This window comes from Protopterus annectens, chromosome 10.part0 (genome assembly GCF_019279795.1).
Source record: "Protopterus annectens isolate FY-2018-M chromosome 10.part0, PAN1.0, whole genome shotgun sequence".
NCBI lineage: Eukaryota > Metazoa > Chordata > Ceratodontiformes > Protopteridae > Protopterus > Protopterus annectens.
The window spans coordinates 1431139266-1431163031 of record NC_056744.1 but is presented as its reverse complement, the minus strand read 5'-3'; the positions used below and the strand labels follow the sequence as shown (position 1 = coordinate 1431163031).

At 38.9% G+C, this 23766-nt stretch overlaps 1 protein-coding gene across 4 annotated transcripts in view; it reads right to left on the bottom strand.

The window, feature by feature from the left end:
* Positions 1–23766, bottom strand: part of CAMSAP2 (calmodulin regulated spectrin associated protein family member 2) — a 1491011-nt gene that overhangs the window by 47674 nt on the left and 1419571 nt on the right. For all 4 annotated transcript variants that reach the window (XM_044086048.1, XM_044086049.1, XM_044086051.1 and 1 more), the window contains one exon: positions 22650–22765. In XM_044086048.1, the coding sequence (XP_043941983.1) occupies positions 22650–22765 (116 nt within the window). The remainder of the gene's footprint in view (positions 1–22649; positions 22766–23766) is intronic.

The window sequence follows — 23766 nt, the reverse complement described above, 5'->3', positions numbered from 1 at the left end:
AATGGAAGTTCCTAGAAGAAGCCAACTGTCCAATAAACAGACCACCATAGGACCACTCTTCTGCAATGTCTTTGCCACAGCTGCTAGAAGACTCTGTGGGCAAATGCATAAAGTGAAGCATGATGTACAAGAAATGTAGGCAACTGAAAGAAAAAGAGAGACACTTCCTTTGATTTCATAGATGCTGATGTGCCATCATGTCCAATGACAGCATCCCGACTCTGTGCTGCAGAAGATGATAGAAAAACTGGGGAGACACCTTCCAGAACTTGGAATAACAAATGCAGAATGGACCTGTTAAGGATTGTGATGAATCGATACTACAAGCCCTCCCCCAATTTTGTTCAGAATAAGAAAGAAATGGGATTAAAAAGTACAGTTGTGTACACTTAACATAAATGTAGATGTTTGAGTGTATTCACGGTTGCAGTTATCACATTTGGGTTATCCTGTCAGGGGTAGCCCTCAGTCGGCCCGAATACCACAGGCTTAGTATTTCTGCATCGGTTGCTGTCACTCCAGGACTGACGTCAGGTTGTCAGTAGTATAAGTAGTATAAAATAAGGCAGATGAGGCCATTACATCAGTTTTTCTTTCCCTGTCAGGAGCCCCCAAGTAGGAGGCAGGTTCTGGTGGATGAACCCACCAGCAGAAAGTAAATACCAATATGTCCCTTGTAAAGAAAGAGAAGAAAAAAAGGGGGATTAAGGGAAAGAAACCAGGACTGCAACAGTGAATACACTCGAACATCTACATTTATGGTAAGTGTACACAACTGTACTACGTTCTTCGTGTTTCACTATTGCAGTCATCACATTTGGGTTGATTCCATAAGCTGAGGAAATGGGTGGAGGCAGTCAAGGAAACTAGTGGCTGGCTAGGATGCCCTGTAAGACTGCAAAGGCAAACCCTGCCCTGGATTTGGAGAAGAGAGGCAGGTGGTAATGTTTGGGAGAAGAGAGGCAGGTGGTAATGTTTGGTAAAAGTGTGAACAGATGTCGAGGTGGCAGCCTCCAGGATGCCCCTGGTGGGGACTCCTCTAAGGAAAGCTGCAGAGGTGGAGGCTGCTCTGGTGGAGTGAGTCCTGACCCCCTTGGGGGGGGGGAGGATTTCTGTCCTGTTTGCAGCAGAAATGGATGCAGTGTGCTATCCATTTGGAAATGGTTTGTTTGGAGATGGCTTTGCCTTCTGCCCTTGTAGCAAAGCTAACTAGCAATTGATCAGACTTTCTGAAAGATTTTGTCCTGTCTAGATAGAATCTGAGCTGTGTGTGCACATCTAGAGAGTGCAGGATCCTTTTCCCCCTTGTTCTGGGAATTAGGAAAAAATGTGGGCAAATGAATGGATTGGTTGAGAGCCACACTGGACACCACCTTGGGCATGAAGGATGGGATAGTCCCAAGGGATACCCTGTCAGCATGGAAGATGATGAAGGGTTCCACAGCCATGAGTGCTTGCAGTTCGGAGACTCTTCTGGCTGAAGTGATGGCCAGAAGGAAAGCTGTCTTCCAGGAGAGAAATTATAGGTAGTGGGAAAATGAGCAGAGATAGCAGAGGCATGAATTTTAATAGAGGAAAAAGAGAGGCCACTGTGTAGGAAGTCAGCTAAGTAATCCAGGATGAGAGGGAGGGAGGGGTGTGCCGTACTGGCTCCCTTAGCCTAAATCCAGGTGCAGAACCTTTTCCATTTGTCAGCATAAGACTTTCTAGTGCTAGGGCATCTGGCCTCATGTATAACATCTAGAACCTGTTTACTGAGGTTGGCAGATTGATCGGGGGTTAGGGAATAAGCCAAGCTGCCAAATTGAGTGTCTGCAATTGGGGATGCATGAATTCCCCTTCCCTCTGGGTCAGGAGGTTTGGAATCTGAGGAAGATGCCATGGTGGCAGTGGGGACAGGCTGCACAGCAAGGGGTACCAGTGCTGGCAAGGCCAGTCTGGAGCTATAATAATTGTCCTTGGTTTTTCCTCCTTTATTTTGAGCAGTACCCTGGGGATGAGAGGTAGTGGAGGAAAGGCACAGACCGATAGATTGACCCAGGGGAAGGACAGGGCATCCACTTTCCAAGCCATGCAATGATACTCCCTTGTGCAGAATGTTCTGAGCTGATGGCTGGTGTGGCAGGCAAAGAGGATGACCTTCAGGGTGCCCCATTTCTGAGTTATTACGGTGAAGGTTCTTCTATTGAGCTGCCACTCATGTGGGTCCAGAAGATTTCTGCTTAACTGGTCTGCTAAAGAGTTGAGAGAACCTGGCAGGAATTGTGCTAACAGGTGTAGTTACATGGCAGAGGCTGTGTGCCAAAGGATCATGGTCATGGTCAGCCTGCATAGAGTGTAGGAGTGAGTGTTTTCCTGCTTGTTGATATAACACATCACAGCGGTGTTGTCTATTTTGATCAGGAGAGCCCCTGGGAAGAGAAGGGGCTTGAAAGCTATCAAGGCATGCTGGACAGCTATCATCTCTTTTTGGTTGATGTGCAGAGGGATTTGCTGTGGTCTCCATTGGCCCTGTGTGCACCTGCCGTCCAGGTATGCACCCCAGGCAGTCTGATGCATCTGTGGAGAGGGTCTGGGCAGCGAGGGGTGGTGAGAAAGGTAGTCTCTTGTTGTGGGAGCATGCTGTTGCCCACCAAAGAAAATATTTTCTGAGGCAAGGAATTATAGGTATAAGAGTCTTCAGGTCTTGACAGTGTTGACACCAAAGACTTTTTCAGTACCACTGAAGTTTCCTCATATGCAGTCTGGCATATGGAATGAGTAGTATGCAAGATGCCATGAACCGCAGAGCTTGCATGATTTTCCTTGCAGACAGCTGGAGTCTGGTGGCTAGTTGAGAGAAGTAGGCTGTCAGGAAAATTTGCTTTTCTGGTGTAACGAATGCCATCTGGGATGCTGTGTCCGGGCTTGCTCCCAGGAATATAATCCTTTGGCTGGGCACCTGTTTGGATTTCTTTTCATTGATTGTGTAACCTAGGGAGGTTAGTAGGGACTTTACAAAGGCCAAATGATTGAGCAGATTTTTCCTGGCTGTCTGCCTGAATTAGGCAGCCATCTAAGTATGGGTAAATCTGGATTTTCCTTTGTCTGCAAAAGGCAATGGCTGGAGCCAGACATTTTGTGAAAACTCTGGGAGTAGTAGATAAGCCGAAGGGAAGTGCAGAGAACTGAAAGTGCTGAGATCCTGCTCTGAAACATAGATATTTCCTGCATGATTCCCTGACAGAAATGTGGAGGTAGGCCTCTTTTAGATCTAGGGTGGCTAGCTAAGCATCCTTGGAGAGCTTGGGTAGCAGCTGCTGGAGGGTGAGCATTTTGAATTTTGGGATCACCAGGAAGGTGTTTAGAATGGATAGATCGAGGATGAGGCATCATTTTCCCTCTTTTCTGGGTACCAGAAAAAGTCTGGAGTAGAAACCTTGGCCTTTCTGTTCTGCAGGAATGTGCTCTACTGCTCTCATAGAGAGCAGGGAAAGGACTTGCTTTTGTGCCTCCGCCCACTGGTTTAGAGGTAGATCTGTGAACCCTATTGGGGTTGGAAGGGTGTGGAAAGAAAATTTGTATCCCTGGGATGCTAAGTTGAGAACCCAGCGGTCGTTGGTAATAGTGGCCCAGGTGCTTGCTGGAAAGGAGAGTTTTCCTCCTTGGGGTAAGTGAAGGTGAGCAGAGGGAGGGAGTGGGGGAGGTGAGTCATTGTGAGTTCTTAACATATGGGGTTGGCTTAGAACTCCCTGGTTTTGAAGTGGAGGTAGTCCACTGCTTAGATCTCTGCATTCCCTGTGGCTGCTGTCTGGGGGGGGGGTCCTGGTTCCCCAAGGTCTGGGCTGAACTGGCTTAGTGGGAGCAGGAAAGGACCAGTGCTTGGTGGGACAATGCCTGCTGAAACTGGGTGGCTGGACCTGTAAGAAATCCTTAACTGTCTGCATAGATTTTGCTTTTTCTTTCATCTTTTTTAAGACCTCTTCTGCATTAGTGCCAAATAAGTTGTCTTTGTGCAAGGGGACATCCAACAATTCAGATTTAAGCCATGCATGCCTTCTAATGACAGATCCCGTGACTGCTGACCTGCAAGAAGCTTCTAGGGCATCAAAACCACAGTGCAAGGTATGTTTAGTTACTTGACTTGCAGAATGCATTAACTCTTGTAACTCTTTAGATTCTGCACAAGCAGGAAAGGAAGACATTTTTTGTTTGAGGATTTCCAGGGTATGTTGCTGAAATTTTAGCATATGGAGCTGACAATTTAGTGCCTTGATAGTAAGAGTAGCTGAGGTGTATACTTTATTATCCCATCTGTTTAGTGCTCGGGAATCCCTATCTGAAGGGGTGGGATTCTTAGCAGAGGTTGCTTTAGTCCCTTGAGAAATTATTTTAGGGTCAGCAGTAGGATTTTTAAAAAGAAATTTGTGTGAGTCAGGGGACTCTGTAGTACCTCTGTCTGGTTTTCTGGGTGCAGGAGGGTGGGTGTCAGGAGTCCAGCTGGATTCCAGGAAAACATCCTCCACAACATCCAGGACTGGGGGGGTTGGCCAAGGGTCTGTGCTGTGGAAGATCTAAGAATTCCAGGAGTCTTTTTAGACTGAGGATAGTCCTGTCTCTCCCATTGGAAATGCTCCCTTAAGGTATGAAGGGTTTCCCAAAGGAAAAATCCTCTGGGGTAGAGACTGAAGGGATGGAATCCTCTGCATCAGGATCATGTCTTCATATTCAGATGCATCAGAGTCATCTGACTCTTGTTCAGACAGAACTACAGGGGACAGATCTCTTTTCCTTTTGGAGGGGGTAGCTTGGCTTCCCCTGATCAGCATGATAAGGTGTTCCGCCATTTTAAGCATTTGAGACTGAGGCAAGGAAGCAGGTGCCTGAGACTGGGTTGTCGGTTTCTTGGGTGTGGTTCGTACCATGGGCCTAAGAAATTCGGTCATTTTTGAAAGAACAGTTCATAGGTTGGTACTAGGCTATCGGCCCTAGGGCCTATACAAGCCTAGCCATAACAGTTCCCTGGCAATTTCTCCCACAATGTTTACATCCCTGGACCCCTGTCTAGCAGGGCGACTGACGTGATCCCCGGAAAAATAAAATGCCTGTCTGGGTATTTGAACCATGAACTCCTGCATGCAAAGCTGGGACTCTAACCACTACACTATCGCATCATTTAGTCAGGAAAGAAGACGTCAGTTTGTGTCGAGAATAGGTAGTGCGAAGGACTTCCTTGGAAGCCAATGCCTGCTCAGCGGCTCTGGACCCATCCAAGGTAGAGATGACAGCAGGATCCTTAGTCGAAGAAGAGTTTTGTGCCATACCCAAAGGGTCTCGGTAGCAGCCTGCGAATCCACAGAAGCGGGCATCAGGGGCTGCGAAAGCGTCTCAATGAGGACCAGAGAACTGACGACTAGCTTAACGGGAGCATCGTCAGCAGATTTGGATCTGTGCAGTCTGTCAATGTCTTTAGCTTTACGTTTTTTCAGAAGATCTGGTGTTGGATGGCTTACCAAAACCATTTCGGAGTTAAAGGATTCTAAGCGAAAATATTTAGCTACAATAAGGGCCCAAAGATGGATAGTTATGGCATTGAACAAAGCACAGAAAAGATAGCGGGGGACATTGTGGTCTGGGCCTACACAAGTGACGCAGTAAGAATGAAAGTCTCGGTGTGGTACTTGCTTTCCGCAGGCAAAACAATTGTTAACTTTTTCTGACATTGGTTAGTGCAAGAAAAAAGGATCCCCAATGGGGGTACTTAGCTTTAGAAGACTTCAGCTTCAATTCGGTACACAAAACTCAGCGGCCAACCAACACTCATGCAAACTGCTTCTGCTTTGGGCTCCACGGCAAGAAAGACTGGTGTAATGGTGTCGGGTGCCTTACTTTATACTACTGACGACCTGACGTCAGTCCTGAATAGACAGCAACTGATGCAAAAATACTAAGCCTCTGGTATTTGGGCCAACTGAGGGCTACCCTGGCAGGGATAACCCAAATGTAATGACTGCAACAGTGAAACATGAAGAACATCCATTATTCTCTCCAAAGCAGGGACAAAATTTATGGCCCTCTATGTGAGGCATGAATAGGAATGCTCCAAGAACTCTGCAGAGATAATGTGGTCCATATGCAGAACCCCTGCCATAGGAAGATCCAAGGGATATAAACAGCCTTTTGTGACTACACCACAACCCAACTATTCTTTGTGCCAAGAGTAAACTCTGGTAATCCATCTCTCTCTAGTTTATAATTGGTTGAGCCACTTCTTTTCACTATGCACAACATTAAATTATGAAACAATCACCCTATCACTATAAAGAAAGCGCCCTTCAAAATGGACTCTCTAAAACAATACATCTGGGAAAACAGGTAATTAACTGCGGGACTCCCTAAACTGCAAAAAAAAAAATCAATCGATCAATCAACAAAAAAAACATGCCACTGCTTCACTCCATAATCTAAAATCCCAGCAATTTTTGCATTGTGCTCTTAAAGGAAAAGTCTACCTTAGAAGTAAAAATCTATTTTTTCCAACATCTTTGATTTCTGAGGTATATTGTCATATCAAAATCACTCTTGACTGCTTCATATTAGAATTTTAACGTGTTCTGCAAAATGGCTGTCAATGGGGCAGGACATATGAATGTGATCTTGTTTTTCTTCAAGCTTTTCTCTTTCCAATAATCCATTTCAAGTCTGCTTTATATGAGTCAGGCTAAACATAAGGAAGTAATGGTGTATTCCCATGACACTGACATATAATGGAATTAGTGTCAGTCACTGCCATCTTATATGCCTTCTAAAACAGGACTGCTTTTATTTCTTGAATGGCACTCATTTGTGGGTGTGTCAGAGCTTGTTTTACAGTATTCTAAGGAGTTATACAGCTGCAACCAAAAAGTAAGTTGCAGGTCTTTGTACAAAGTATTTTTTGTAGTCCAAGATGAAATGACCAGCCCCTCCCCCCACACGTTTCTCTCAAGTCTCAAATCTGTTACCGCTCTGAGGGATCCTTGCAGTTTCATGTACAAGTGACAGCTGCTACTGGAAAGGAAATTATATGAAAGTAATTTTATTTCCCAGTGTCAACAGTGGAAAGATTTTTATTTTCATTCATTTATAAGAACATACAGTTAAAATATTTCAGAAGTAGAAGCAGTTTTATTTTTCTGTCCAGATTTTCCAGTCTTTGTCCCTTTGTTTCAGGAGTCAGGGTTGGCTATGACTTTTTTTTTTTTGCTCTGCAGGAGGACAGTGTGTTTAGAACACCTAGGAAGATTTTAGTGAACTTAAGAGACAGCATAATTTCTGTGGAGTGTCTTTTGTGACCCCCAGTTAAGAAGATCTAGTGAAAAGGCAGCAAGTTTTCTTACCAGGCTGTCATAATATGTTTTGGGCTGTTACTATAGTACCTTATGGTGTAACATGGCAAATGATCCCTTAGGCTGTCTTGTCTGATAAGAGTTCCATGGGATGACATTTTAATATTTTATATAGTGTTTTCATTACTGCACATTTTCCCATTCTGACACCATACAATATTCAGATTTATCAGAATCCTCAGAATACAAAAGAAATATTGGAAATTAACTTCAGCCTCCATAAGACATTTACTTAGAGTGCCTTTTTAGAATGAATGTGTACATACAGCTGCCTGTAGCCCTGTCCTGAAATATTTAAAGCTAAAAACAAATTCAAAGATGTGCAAATGCCCCTTTATCAAGGCACCATGACAGATAAGTAAACCTACCGCCCACTCATAAATAAAGATTCATGAAAGTAAAATGACATACAGATCTTTAATAATGCACTCATGCCAACACATCAAGCCACAGACGTTCTTTTATAACATTTTCACCATCATACCACAAACAAAAAAAAATCTAAAGCATATAAGCTTAGAACAGCATCTGAATTATTACTCTTGTTGTTGATATCAAATAAAGAAACAAAAATGAGTCTCTCAGATGATGCACATAGGACTAAGCAACACAGATCTTGACAAAATAAAACCACATGCAAAAAAATATGAAAAGCCTCTCTCTATAAAAACATCCGAACATAATCAAATTTTATTTTAAGACTACATTTTCTTTGAATCCCAGATATACACCTTCACAGCCCAATGGCTCAGCTGAAGGAAAGTAAAAGTCTTGGAGAACAGACATGAAAACAGGACATGATTTTCCACAGGGCTGGCTTTGCAGATGGGCACACTAAGCACAGTACAATGACTCCCTGGACTAGACGAATGCTTCATCTCTTCTTGATGTAGTGGTACAAGGCAGCATCCTTGTAGCCTTTCAAGAGGGATGTCTTCTATGGGAAGACATGATTAAATGACTAATACTCAGTAAAGGGAAATGCCTTCTTTTTGAGCTGTTACAGCTGTGCATGTTTTATCTTATGTGTTGGGAGTAAAGTATTTTAATTTAAGTGATGGAGGAACAGGTAAGAACAGTGATGCAACTGTTAACATTGCTATCTCATACAGCTTGCTTCTCTGGTTCACTACAGGTTGGGGTTCAGTGGTTCCAGATGGAGTTCATACTTGCTCCTGGTGTCCATATCAGTTTAAGATGGGGATTGCCCAAAGATATTCTAATAAGTTAAATGGCGACTCTCTAAATATCCAGCAGATTGTGGTGAATATATTTGTGCGCTTCCTGCAATGGAATGGCTTCCTGCAAAGGGATGGTTATCACTCTTATACCAACCTGTTATAATAGGCAAAGGACCCCCCTGTGACACTGAAAAGGGAAAAGTGGGACTTCCAAGATGGCTGCAGATTGAATAACAGCTTAACTCTAGCTCTCCCAGTGCAAAAACAGAAACTCAACAGAAAAGGCCAGTAGACTTTTGTGTTTATGGGTACATTTCAGTAACTGGCTACTAAGTGTACTGGCTGAATGCCAGGAAAAAAGGAATACAGAGCACCTGGAAAATCAGTTACAAAAAATGTTGAAGAAACACTGACTGTGGAAAGTTTTGCAGTTGTTCAGCAAAAAAGCAATGTAACCCCCAAACATGATTTACAGTAACCTACAGGAAGACATAAGACAACTGCACACAGCTCTGGTTAAAATAAAAGAAACACTGATACAGTACATCAATACAAAACAAAAGGCTGGAAAAATGGAAGAAGCTTTAAACAGATACTCAGATGAGGTGAAAAAGCTGCAAAAATCAGAGGTTGAAATGAAAAAAAAAAAGGTTGGCTGAATACGAGGCTGTTCAGGAAGATATGTTTCATAAAATAATAGAATTAGCAGACAGAGCACACAGGGAAAACCTGGGGATTTTCAGTTATACCAGATAAGCTGGAAGGAACAGATTGCATTCATTTTCTGAAAGCACAAATAAGCAACTGGACTGGTATTCCATAGCAGGAGTTGTTAGTTGAAAGGGTACATTGTGTGCATGCTCTAAACATGGCTATGAGAAAGCAACCAAGAGCTTTAATAGTAAAGATACAATCCTACCAGCAGAAGGAGATGATTCTGACAAAACTGTGACAGAAGGATAAAATATTAAAAGTGGGAGACAGCAGTGTGTTTGTGGAGAATGATTACTTATTGTACACCAGGCAGAAGAGGAGTAAATTCATTCTACTATTCAGGGAATGTTGAGATGTAGGTGTGAGTTTCAAACTGCTGCACCCAGCTGTCTTCAAGGTATTCTTCCCTGGAGAGACAAAATCATTTTTTGATGAAGCACATGCTAAGAAGGAAATACAAAATTCTGTCCTACAAAAAGTGAGCTGTGAAACAGAAGGAGATTCTGCTTCTTGTTCTTCTGGTAATAAAGATCACAGAGAGACTGTACCTGTGAAACATTTCCCAATGTTTCAATAGAAAATGTTGGAGAGAAGGAAAGGAGCACAAAAGTTGACTAGACGAATTGAGAATATGGTGGAAATGAAGCAGAGACAAGATTTGGGAGATGGGCATGAACAGTAATAAAACCAATAACAATGTGGGCTTAAAGTGCAATAATTATATTTGTGAAATATGACAAATTGTTGGACTTGTGGGGGACTCTAAAGTATGTGCCCTACTTCTGGTCATTAGTGCTTGGACAATGCTTTGGGGAGGGGAGAAAATTAACTGTAAGTAAAGACATGTTGTTTCTTAAAAGTACTACTTTTGTGGAGTATGGCTTTCTTTGTATGCTATAAAGTAAAGTTCTCAGTTATTTTTAAGTGCAATGGGATTGTAATTAGATGCTGCTGTTCTTTTTTCCCTTTCTTTTTCCCTTCTCTCTCTCTCTTCTTGTCAGTTTTAAGAGATGTAGGCACTGCAATATAAAAAAGCCTGGTTAAAAGAGCATGACAAATGAAAAATTAATGTGCTTTTTCTCATTCTTGCATGGGGGGATGACTGGATTAAGGACCTTAGATTGATTTAGCAACAGGTTTTAAGAGAAAGCAAGTAAATGAAAAAGAATACTGAATATTGTGAGGGTTTTTTCTAGCAAATTATGCTTAGTAGCAATTCTGTATCTGGTCCTCATGTCTATATGGAAACAATCTGAACAAGAAAAACTGGGTGGATGTAATGCTCTCTGAAAACATTCAGGGTTTTCCCAGCTGGAAGAGCTATAAAGATCAACACAAAACCAGTTAACACTTAGTAGCAGTATAGGCTGTACCATGCATCTTAACATGGATAACCTTTCTTTTGGGATAACTTAAGTCTATCAGTGTGACTGTCAGTTTGGGAGATTTGTTCCTGTTAGGAGGGTAAAACTTCAATATTTGAAGACGTACATAGTTTTGTGCTAGTATTAAATTAATATGTTTTAGGGGGTTATTGGTTTGTTTGCTTTTTTGTTTGAGGGCTTTTAATAAAAAGGAAAGTTATGTAAGATGTGACATAGGCTCAAATGGATACGACAAGAAACAACTATATAAAAGTTCAACCTGCCAAACAGTGTATGCATGCAACACAAAAGGTGGGAATAATACCTTTTTATACAATTATGCTTTCTGTAATGTCTTTTAATGTCAAAGATGTCACAGATAAATACAAAAAAGAAAGAATGGTGAACTGTATTAAAAAATGTAGGGTGCAAATAGCTATGTTACAGGAGACACACTTGGAAAGAACTGAACATGTGAATTTGATAAAGGAAGGTTTTCAAGATGGTTATTCAGCACAATATCTGGGACAAAGGAACAGAGGAGTACTTATTACTTATATTAATTGCAAGAGGAGCTCCAATACTGCTAGAAGAGGATAAAAAAAGATAATAACGGCAGATTTGTAAGGGGCTAGTTAGCAAAGAAGGAGGATTATACACTGGCACGTATTTATATTCCACCTAAAACTGCTATAATGGAGCTTAAGAAAATTTTGGGAGAAATAATTAGTTTTCAGCAAGGAATATTACTTATAAGTGGGAACTAGAATTTGATTTGCAGCAGTGAAAATGTGTGCGGGTGGCCCAGAATGGAAAGTATAACAAAGGTGGGTAGATTTTTGAAGAAATTTATAAAGATATTTGGCATAGAAGATGTGAATTCAATAACAGAAGTTCAGAATTCCTCAAGATATAAAACTGGGCTTGGCTAGATAGAACTTACATTTCACAGAAAGATGCACATTTAATTGAAGGTCTTGATGTGCACCCAATAACTATTTCAGATCATGCCCCAAATAACAACTAAAATAAAAACACAGGGTAATGAAATAAAAAGAGACACTGGTGCTTTCCCACTTGTCTGTTGAAAAGATAGAAATTTAAGGAATGGGTAGTGAAGATTATTCAGGAGATATTAGGATAGAAATTACTTCTAAATATATAGCTATGGAGTGGGATAAAATTAAGGTGGAGTTTAAAAATATGGTGGCAATAAAAGAAAGAGAAATATGGTTAGGAAGTAACAATAATTACTTAGAGGGACTGATAAATGTTAAAATATTGAAGAACAGGGGGATTCTCACAGAGCAAGATGATGATCAACTGCAGAATACTAAACAGAAAATAAGGGATTACCTTGATAATGTACACAACTTTTAGAACAACTGCTGTTAAGCAACTGTTTTTGGACAATAACACGAGAGCATAAAAACTTTTAGCACAATAACTCAGGCAACAGAAAGTAGAAAGAGCTGTCATCAAGGTTAGGGAGCCTATAACAAGGAAGGTAAGATATCCTGCAGAGGTATTAGAAATACTTTGGGAATTCTATGAATGCCAGCATAAAGCAGAGAAATATGGAAATCAAGAAAAGATACAAATAGAAATGTTTACGGAAGAATTAAATATATCAAGGTTAGAAGTGGATGAGGCTCAATTACTAACTGTTAGGATAAGAGGAGATGAGATAAAAATTGTGATATATAACCAATTTACAGGAAGGCTCCTAGGAACAGAGGGTATTCCTGTGGACATTTGGAAGCTAGGAGGGAAAAACTGATACAACTTGTGGGATATTCACATAGAGAAGTTATGATGAGGTTATTATAGAAGCCATGAATAGATTATTGAGAGATGATCAACAAACAAAAATAATTCAGTATAATAAAAAAAATAACTTGTCCCAAATAATGGTACTGAAATCTTGTATAAGAGGATTTACTTTGTTACTATACATAATGTTTTTACTGAAAAAGTTTGGAACATTATAAGGTTCTACTGGGTTTTTTATTAAAAAAAATAAGGATCTTGCTAATATTTTGTTTGATAAACGACTCACTTCTTTTAAAAGAGGGATATGATTGTTCATAGTTATTTCATTAAATGTGAAGTTATGTTAGAGAACCTGAAAATATGGGTATGTTGACCTGGGGGAATTGTTCAATGTGTAAATATATAGTTAAGACCTTTGATAAAATCAATAAAATTATACATACAGGCTTAAGGATTTATACTTTTGTGACACTGAAGGTATTATACATTCTCGGAGGTGTTCTTGTAACCTTTTTTATGTGGGGGAGAGCAAAAGGGCTTTCAAATCAAGGATGGAAGAACATCTGAGAGATACAAAGAATAAAAAGCTTGAAAGTCCATTGGCAGTACATTTTAATTACTATCATGGAGGTAATTGTTTAAGAGCTACTATTTTAGAAAAAGAGCACAAAACAATGTGGATTTAAAAAGTGCACTTTTTTCAAATATAATTTTTTATTGATTTTTTTAGAATTTAAAACAAAACAGACATAAAACAAAACTGTCATAATACTATGTTTACAGAGAGAAAAAAATTGCTATCTAATCAAATTATAGATGCGTTAATAAGCAAAAATAATCATCCATATCGAGGCAATAGCAAGTAGTTCCCAATAAAACATATAAAAGTAGAATGGATTAAGTGCTATCCCAAACACGCAGGAATGCTCTATAAAAAAACACATCACAGGGACAGATATGGATACAGATACCCCCTTATAATAGCAACTGAAGTAAATGATAAGGTACAACTTACTTTGTTAATTACAATGGTGAGTAATGATTCGAGAAACATATTTATGTCAGATTTATGACTGACACGAGACAGGTAAGGGGGTATATGTTCTTAAAAAGACATTATTTACGATATATACAACTATTTACAACTTGAATGCCTTTCCGTGTGGAATAAAGGGATATCAACCAACATGATTTACATTAATGTTTCATCAGTATTTACTGGGAAATCAGACTAAACAGTATGCACACAATGGACTCCACAGGTTGTGATGATAGAGAATGACCATTGTATGATAACTAACTAGATTGAATCAACTCAAATAGACTGCACCAATACTTCTGGAAATTATCTTTTTTTTTCTTTTAAGTGCTAGTACAAAGTTTATGAGCAGGGATGTACTTAATTGCCATTTTTCTGAAGTTCTGCCAAGAGATTATACAGGGGTTTACCCAGTTCTAAGCTATAAAGTATTTGAGGAGAGCACACAGAGTGTGTTTCTGGACTCCTGTTAATGATTTAGGAATTATATTCAGGATTATGGTTTACCAGCAGAAGGTGTTCTTCTTGTAACCCATTTTTCAAGGGAGCACCATAGTTTATATATGTTTTTATAGCTCCAGAAAATGTGGAGAACATCCACATGCTGGAGAGAACAAAAAGGACAAGCTAGATTTTTGTTGTAACCAAATTTTAATAGAACTGCTGGAGTATAATATGAATTATTATTTATCATGAGCTGGGTATAAATTAAATTTTTGAAGGGGCTAAGTTGCTCTATATCTGGACTCGCCTGTAATTTCTCCTTGTATGTTGTCCCAGTATTTAGAGAATAGAAGCAATTGTTGATATTTAATGCTTATTAAGAGCTTGCATGTATGGGATAGCATTTTGTTTCTAAGGAAGAGGGATTTGGTAATTAATTCAGTTAGACTTTTGCATCTTGCTCAATTACATTAGTGTTGGCAAATTTTTGTTTTTTAATGAATTAACTTGTCTTAACATGGGGTCATATCTATTTGAGGCTCCGAAGAGCCCTTTAACATCAAAGTTTTTAGGATGGTAAAACTGACACACCATAGAGTTTTTAATTAAAGGAAAATTAGCAGGTCTAACATGCTATTCTTAATCTTTATATTTGGATTTAGGTGAATTGGTTGAAGAACAAGGAGAGTATCTTGTAAACTGACTGATCGCATCAATGCTTGAAATGTACATTTTTTTTTTTTTTTTTTAACACAGGTAAAATTTTTGATTTGTATTCGTTATCTATCATTAAGAAAGGGATAGAACTAGGGTTCACTTTGACTGAGTGAATATAGTTGCACCAGATTTTTACCCAAATTGGGGTCCACGAATCATTCGATGGATCATAATTCATGATTTGGATTAAACGGCTTGCGTTTATTATATTATAATAGAGATTAAAGTTGGGAAGGCTCAGTCCACCTTTTTCTGCTGGAAGGATTCACTTTTTATATGTGATTCTAGTTAACTTAGGGAACCAAATGAATTTTGAGATTGTGGTTTCCATTTTATTGAAGAAGTTTTGAGGTATATTTAAATTAATGGAGTTTAGATGGAATAATATTCTGGGTAGAATGTTCAGTTTTACGATGGCGGATTTCGACAGTAAGGATAGATTAATATTTTTCTATCTAGATAACTCATTGTTTATTTGTTCCCAGACTTTACTATGGTTTGCTTTCACTAGATCCTGGTCTGCGTGCATAAAGTTTATTCCTAGTTATCGGATTGAATTTTTGACAGGAATGTCAGATAGGGGGAAGGTAGGATTCTAGATGTTTACAGGGATTTAGAGGGAAAATAGATGATTTTGTGGGATTTAGTTTATAATTAGCAGCATTGGAAAAAGGGGTTATTGAATTCCTAATTTTGTGAAGATCGCTATTCGGGAGCTCAAAGTAAATGTTTAAGTCATCTGCAAAAGCTAAAAATTTTATTTCTGTGTTGAAAACTCTTGGTATATGGTGATATGTTTTTTGGTTGATAAATAGTAGGAAAGGTTCAAGTTATATATATATAAAAGATATGGGGAGAGGGGGCATCCCTGTCTGGTTCCATTAATGATTTTAATAGGGTGGGATAATGTTTTATTGATATATAGGGATGTAGTAACATTGCTATATAAAATGTTTATAATGTTAATCATAATTTCCTGGAAGTTTAAATATTACATGGTTAAATACAAGAAATTTAGGTTCATGTTGTTGAAAGCTTTAGTTGCATCCAGAGTGAGTGCGTATCTTGGTTGGTTATCACACTTTAGAAACATTCTTATTGTGTCCATAGTGAGAGTATTATCGCATAATTGTCTTTGTTTCATGAAACCTAGTTGCTCAGGGGAAATAACAGACTCCAGAACTTTTTGCATTCTAGCAGCTAGGATAGCTGTCAGAATTTTTATATCAATATTGATTAGAGCAATGGGTCTGTAACTGAGAAGATTAAGCTTATCGGAATTAGCTTTCAAGATGAGAATTGTTTTTGAGTTGTTCAAATATTTATCAGTGATCCCCTTATTGATAATGTAGTTATATAGCTTGAGAAGAGGTCTAAAGTTGATCATTGAGAGTTTGGTAAAATTCACCTGTAAAGCCATCTGGTCCTGGCGCGTTGTTGGGTTTGAGCTTTTTTATAGCGGTCTTTATTTCACTCAGTGTTATTGGATTTGCTAATAGGTCATGCTGTGAGTGGCTTAATTTGGGGAAAGATATCTTATCGAGGAAGCCATTGCAAATGTCCTTGTGAGTTTGATTTTTGTGGTTGTAGATTGCTCCAAAATATCAGTGAAGGCATTGATGATGTCATGATGTCTGTATAGGGTTTTACCATTGTACTTTAGTTTGGTTATATAGTTTGGACCATCTTTGATGTTTATTAGCTTGGCCAATGTTCTGGAGGGGCTTTGTGCCCATTCTGAATATCTACGGAGGAGTCCTAGATCAGCTAAGAATTAATTTTGTTGGTGGAATGAGTATATTTTCTTTTGATTCTCATGTAATTTATTCTCGAGGTCCAAAGAGTATTTGTTTTGGAGTTGTACATCGAGCTTTTTGTACTCATTAGTGAGATCAGTAATATATCTTTGCTCCTTTTTTTGTAAAAGGATGCTTTTTGAATAAGTAACCCTCTGATAACAGCTTTTGCAGCAGCCCATTGAACATCTAGGGGGATACAGCATGAATGAGATTCTAGCTCAAATTGTTTCAAGTATTGGTTAATTTCTTTAATATCATCATCTTTTTTAAGAATATTAGAGTTTAAAGTCCAAGTGGGAGGATTTAAAAAGTAAATTGTTGTATAAAGAAACAATTTTTATTTTAAAGTATGGAGCACTGCCACCTGCTGGTATGAATGTAGAATGCATTTGGAAGCTACTGTAATTAAATGAATGAGAGGATTGGTTGTTTTTATTTAATTGATTTAGGTTTGGGGATTTTACTGGCATTTGTGATTATCTGCATCATTGTTTCCATGTGGTGGTATTGAAAAAAATGATAAAGATCTGAAAGGTTTTGTTTAACAGTATTTTAAGAGAAGTACCACCGATATCCTGGAAGAAAGCAGTGGTAGTTGTAAAACCTACAGAGGGAAAAGATCCATCAGATCCAGCTTCATACAAGCCCATTTGAATACTAAACCATGATTATAAAGTGTTCATGTCTACAATGGCTAAAAGATGGCAAAAATAATGGCAACATTTCTAGAGATGGATCAATGTGGCTTTGTGTAGGGGAGCCAAACATTTGGCAACATCAACAGAACACTGATGATCCAGAGGGAAGCAGAATGTAAGAAAATACCTTTGTTGTTAGTGGGTCTTTTTGCAGAGGAAGCATTTGACAGAGTAAGCTGGGAGTTCATGAGCACGGCAACAGAAGCATTTGCATTTCCTGAAAAACCTATAAGGTTGATTAGGAGGATTTATGAGGGATTGGAGACAAACATTAAAGTGGTTGGGTCCTCTCTGATAATTTCTGCTTGAGCAGAGGAAAGAGGTAGGGGTGCCCTCTTCCCCCATTGGTATTTGCATTATATTTAGAACTACTGGCAAAGAAAATAAGGCGGTCAGAAATTCAAGGATATAACTGGTATAGTAATCAAGAAAAGCTGACTCTGTTTGCAGATTGTATTATTTTATACCTGACAAAAACAGAGAGAGACATTAGTGTCTGGAACATTTTGAGACAGTTACAAATCGTTTTTGGATAAAAAAATTAATGAAGCTAAAACAAAGGCAATAGTGGTATATTATATACTAACACATGAACTGGTTCAGGAATACCCATATTTATGGGGACATGATAAAATGAAATATTTAGAAGTATGACAAAAGACAGTAAAAAAAAAAACTGAGAAAATGGAAGCTTTGTTATATGGATATGGATAGTAGGATACAAGCAGTTACAATGTGTTTAGTCACATTAGTCTTATACACAGGACAGGCATATTTTTATCAACCAGAGAAGTTGTGGATAGCAATTAAACAGCTGAAGGACTTTATCTGGGAGGGGAAGATGGGAAGAGTCAAGTGGGATAAGCTAATTCTTCCAGTAGAACAGGGCAGATTGGGGTTACCCGATTTTAAGGAGCATTTCAGAGCTACCAGAAAACTATAATTCAAAGTGGATTATGATGAAGCAGAGGAAGCTCAAGAAAGAAGGACAGACTGGAATTTTTGATGCAGGCCTTTAAGGAGAACAACAGTAAGCATGCAGAATATTATATCCATAAAGTAGGAGAAACTATTCTAAGAACTAAGCCAACACAGGAATGGAGAAATGAGATTCTGGCAATAGGGATAACTACAATTAGAGACATAGACAACAGGCAAGAGGGGGCTGGAATTCACTGAAGAAAACTGGAAAGGAACCAAGGTATTTGGAGCAAATAATTAGACAGAGAAAGGTGACAGAATGGGAAGAAGCCAAGAATGTATTTGGACTGCAGGAAAGAGACTGCCTTCCTTATCAAGGACTGATATCAGAGTATAGGCAAAGAGAAATAAACGGGGGGGGGGGGTCCTAAACAAAAGACCAGCACTGGTAGAGTTTTAGTAGAATCTAGAACAGAAGCTGACATTAAAATGAATAATTAGCACAGCATATAAAATATTGCATGATAACTATAATAATCAGAGGAGGTTAGAAAAGATTGGGAAGAGAGACTGGATAAGCAAATATGCAACACAATCTAGAAGATTTAATATTTTTGCTTGGAAATATTTATGTAGATAGTTTTCTACCCCAAGTAGACTCCAGAGAGTTTTTTCTAAGGTAAACAGCAAATGTTGAAAGTGTGACGGGGAAGAAAAAGGTACTTAGGAACATATTTTCTGGGTGTGCAGCGAGATGGCAGACTTTAAGGATTCCCTGTGGGATGCAATGTCAGAGATGATGGGTGGGCGGATTGGTGCAATGAGGGAGATGATTTTTCTAGCTATGACACAGAATCAGAATTGCCTAGACGTGATAAGGTTTTGCTGTGTCTAATTATGGTAGCTGCCAAAAAAGCAATTGCTAGAAAATGCAAATCATAATCTAAACAACAACACTAGAAGTAGTGAATATAGTAACAGAGATAAAACAATTGGAATTGAGATCTTTGCAAAAGGGTTAGAACAAACTACATAGGAAATGAGAATCGTGGGAACAATACATAGAGGGGAGGAACGAGGTTTACAAGAGGGCAAGACTTAAGCGAGCTATGTAATGTTTAAAATTTTTTGGGTAGATTATAAGTGATATACAATGTTCGTGACTGGGAGTGTGTCAGTATGGTTTGTGATGTAAAATGATTCCAACTAGGATTGTGTCATAGTGGTTCGTTTTCAATTATATAAATACATGACTGCCTATGTCCATAAGTGATGGTTTAATAAAGATGTTTCTTGTTTTAAAAAAGGGGGGAATTTAATAATTTATGCAACGTTGCTTAGGTTATATAATATATAGCAATATATGTGAAGTATAATGTTTATAAATGTGAACTTGTTCATAGAGTTTGAATACTTTTATATAAATGTACATTTGCCTGTCACAACTGATAATTGTGCTATCCATCTCAACCTCCCTCCCTACTACCTATCAACCCCCCCCCTCTTCCCTACATGCCTCCTTCCTGCCACCCTTTACCTTTATACCTCAAGGCCTGCTCTCTCCTACCTACCTCTTGTCAAAAAATACATAATCCTTCCCAACTCCTCGCAGGCTACCTATTTCATACTAGGACCCTCACAATTGCTAATCCATAAACTTATCAACTCAATCACCCCTCTACACTAACTCTACAAACTCCTCCCAAATCCCACTGCTCCTATCCCCCTACTTATCCTACTTATATCACCCTCAACTACCCCCCATCTGCTCTGACTCCATTACAACACTAAGCTGCTATCTAACTGTATCTGTGTTAAACTCTCACTTGCCTTCCCTATTTAAATGCAATTAACAATCATAACTCTGTTTGTGTATTTAGCAAAATTTATGTTCCACTATTTTTGCATTCTTCTATTGTGTATAGTGTAACTAGCAGAATTTTTTGTATTCTTCTACTGTACATTGGAGCTTTTCTCTCCAGGCCTCCGCTGAAAAAGGGCTCTGTCCCAGTCAGACTATCCCGGTCAACAAATGCCAAATAAATAAATAAAAATAACTCAATAAAGGGGTTTAAAAAAGTGGGCATTGGAGAAAGAATGAATATATTGTAGTGGAAAATAATGCTGCTATCATCAACAAATGCAAGACTGATTAAGTGCAGTCAATGATGGTAACAAAGATGTGATGGGAGGGAGATCATGAAGGTAGGACCACCTTTAGTTGACATAACAGTAAGGGATGTTTCCAGATGAAGGAATAGTTGTAAGCTAGGAGAACCAGTTTTCATCCACTTGCTTTGTGAGCAATAGGACTGCTGATTCTTGCAGCTATACTGAAGTAATACAGGATTTCTAGTCGGGCACAATTCCAGTGACATGTCAATAAAATCTATGCTTTAACAGCGATCAGTTTAAGGATGACGGACTTGGGTGATGAGAGGTGAATACAGTATGTGCGTGTTTGGGGAGGACACCAGTCTGTTGCAGTGGTCCAATGTGGTATGACGCATGAAAAGCAACAAGAGGCAGCCGTGACTACATAATGGGCTCAGGCAGTCAGATGGTGGGAGGGCTAGCGGGAGTAAGGAATAAATCAACAGGTGCATATCAACTCACCTTTTATGAGAGAAGGATGTAGATTGCTTCCACTAGTGCTGCTGGTGGGAAGCAGATTCCTGCAAAAGCTGGGGGTATTACTAGGAGGCCAACTCACCAACATGAATGATGGCAGGTACTGTTCACTGCATGTTTTACTTCTTAGTTCTGAGGAAGAAACCGTGCTCTGGTCTCTTGGGTTGAAGGTGTAACTCAGAATCAAATTATGTTTGTCTTCCCATTCCCATAATTTCTATTGGCAAGCCGCAAAAGACATCAGATGTGAAAACTGTGGGATCTACAACCCAAGAGCTGGAACAAGAAGTCTACACTAGAAACAGCAGAATTAAAGAGAGACGGGGTGGGGGGTTACAAGGTATCTTCACAGCACAACAGACTTAAAGATATTGCTCATAAAAAAATCCACTATTATTCTAATTTTGTGAAGCCAAACAAAGAGGTTAATTGGTATGTACTAGTAGTTCAAGGTTAAAAATGGCTACAGAGTTCATTGCACAAAATATTTCCAAGTATATTAGATAAAATCTAACTACCATAAATTATTTGACCTCATATGCAAGTCTGCTGTTTATATATATATATATGGCACAAAATAGTTACTGAAATGACTCGCACTGTCGACTCTACACCTACATGCTTGCAATGCTACTGTTTTACATATATGCTTAATGTGAAATATTCAGCCTCTGGTGATTTATTTTGCATAGTTGTGGTGTCACATTATTCATATTCTATCAATACTTCTAAAGGACACAACATTCCAGTCTGTGAAACTGCTAGACTGTTCTTAACTTCTACAGTAATTCATAAACAGTGATACCTCCCCTCGCATACACACACACACACACACATTACAAGCCCTAACATGAAATGCTGAACAGATGGCACAGCTCTGTGTGGGCTACACAGATGGCAGGTGAGTAGCATTTCCAACAGACTACGTTCGTGTTTTTAATCTGCCAATTCGATTCATCACATTATGATGAGCAGTGATGTTTGTCTCATTCATATGAGGCAGGATTTCACTGGGAGTACTAATCAATCTAACCCCTAAATATACGCAAAAGCAAAAGATTCAACAGGGTAACGTCAGTAAACAAGGGCCTTGCCAGCTAATAAAAGCAGACAGCAGACAAGGGCATGCATCTTAAATAAGCTGTAGTTTGTTTTTCAGCAGTGCACCATGTAACTGTACTTAGAAATACAAATTACAAGATTAAACACACATTAAGGCCTGTTCAAACATTTAAAGCAATTCAGCAAACGTACTTTCCAAATTTTTGATGCAGTGCATTTCAGCACTCTAGTCTTCATGAGTACTTTAAAAAACAGCTAGTTGTCTTGAGACTTTCCACACATTCTTTTTGTAATCTCTATACATTTACAGTAAAGTGATTAACCAAAGCAGTCAACAGTTTTCACAGAGATCTTAGATCAACAAATCTTAAGTGAATTTATACGGGTCTACATTACCATATAGAATGGTAACAATGTCGAACGCTCATGCATGAGAACAAACTTGTTTTTTGGGGTATCGGTACAGTGAGGATTGGAACATTTGCCCTTTCCTCACTGTAGTGCAACCTCGGAGTTGGAATATATATTTAGCGGGGGGGAGGGGCACAGCCCCTCAAAACAGCAAGTTCGTTCTCCTGCGTTTTCGCTCATATGAGCGTTCGACGCTGTTACCATTCAATAAGGTAATATAGACCCAATTTATACACTGTGTGGTGCTGGCAGAATCCGTTTCTGATGGGCAGCACTATAACGTCACACAGTAGAGAGATATCAGTTAATTTAGGACCTGAGAAAGGATAAGGAGATCTTAGTAAACAGAAAATATTCTTTTTCATTAAAGTCATTTAATAAGACACAAAAAAAGGGAGCGATAGTTGCACTTTTCCTCACGTGCCAACCAAATCTTTTGCAGTTGTGTATCTACCACCACACTTAAAACAATCAAACCACTTTAGGTTACTGAGAATGCCTTTGAGAATGAAACAGGTAACTTATTACCTGTATATTCTGTACCAGAAGCTACCGAAGAGGTGGTAGAACCATTTTCCCAGTCTTTCTCACCATTGCGACTTCCAGTCCGACACGGTGACAGAAATCCCTCTACAGATTCAGATCTGAAATATCATTTAAAATATATTTAAATGAATGATATTTAGGATTATTTCTGAACATTTGCAATTACTGCATAAAGACTGATGCACTTTTACATCATGAAAGACCATCCTGACAGTACTAAATCTATTATATATATCAAGCATGTACCACAGGTTTTTGTAATGTGAGAAATTAAAATTGCTATTAAAACAAAATCTGCAGCTGTGACAGAATATACACAAGTGATGAAATCACTCCTTTATCACCCTTAGTTTCAGATCAACTATGGAAACATTTTGTGACACGAATGCTTTCAGTTTTTACTTCTTCCAAACTAAGTTCCTAAGTCAGCTAAGCAGCATTTATTACAACAGACATGATGATGTTGCATTTAGTGAAGATTTTACATATTTCTTCAGTGCAAAATGTTTAAAAACTCATTTGGGGACCAGATTTCTGTGACATGTAGTGCGCATGAATAAACATGGTTAAAGGTTACTCAACATTTCATGTGACATAGGTCAGTGAACAGAAAACATTTTGATATATACTCACCACCTCCAAACATCTTAGGAGAGTTACTTTTGAAATGGGCCCATTCAGTGGGATCATCTTTCTTAAATGCTACCTTTCAAAATGTTGCTAGCATGTGGTATTAGCATGAGCACTTTCTGGAGTGACAACTTCCCCAATAAAGCCCAGGCTGGCATCCAAATTCCAAAGTAAGCACCCAGTTCTGACTCCAAACCAAGCCTCATGCCTTCCCAAAAACAAAGAAACAACAAACACGAGACATACTTGGTCATAAGAACCCTACACCATGACTAGAGTACTGGCCAACTGTTTACAATCTGAAAACACTGTGAATGCAGCTAAATTGGTGTTATGGGTTTCCACAGCATATTCTCTAAGGTCATCAGACTGGCGTATACGTATCCAAATTATCTTAGAATGAGAAAATTCTGAGCAAGTCAGATTAAAATGAAGATTCCAAAGCAATGAGTAAGGATAATTAAGAGAT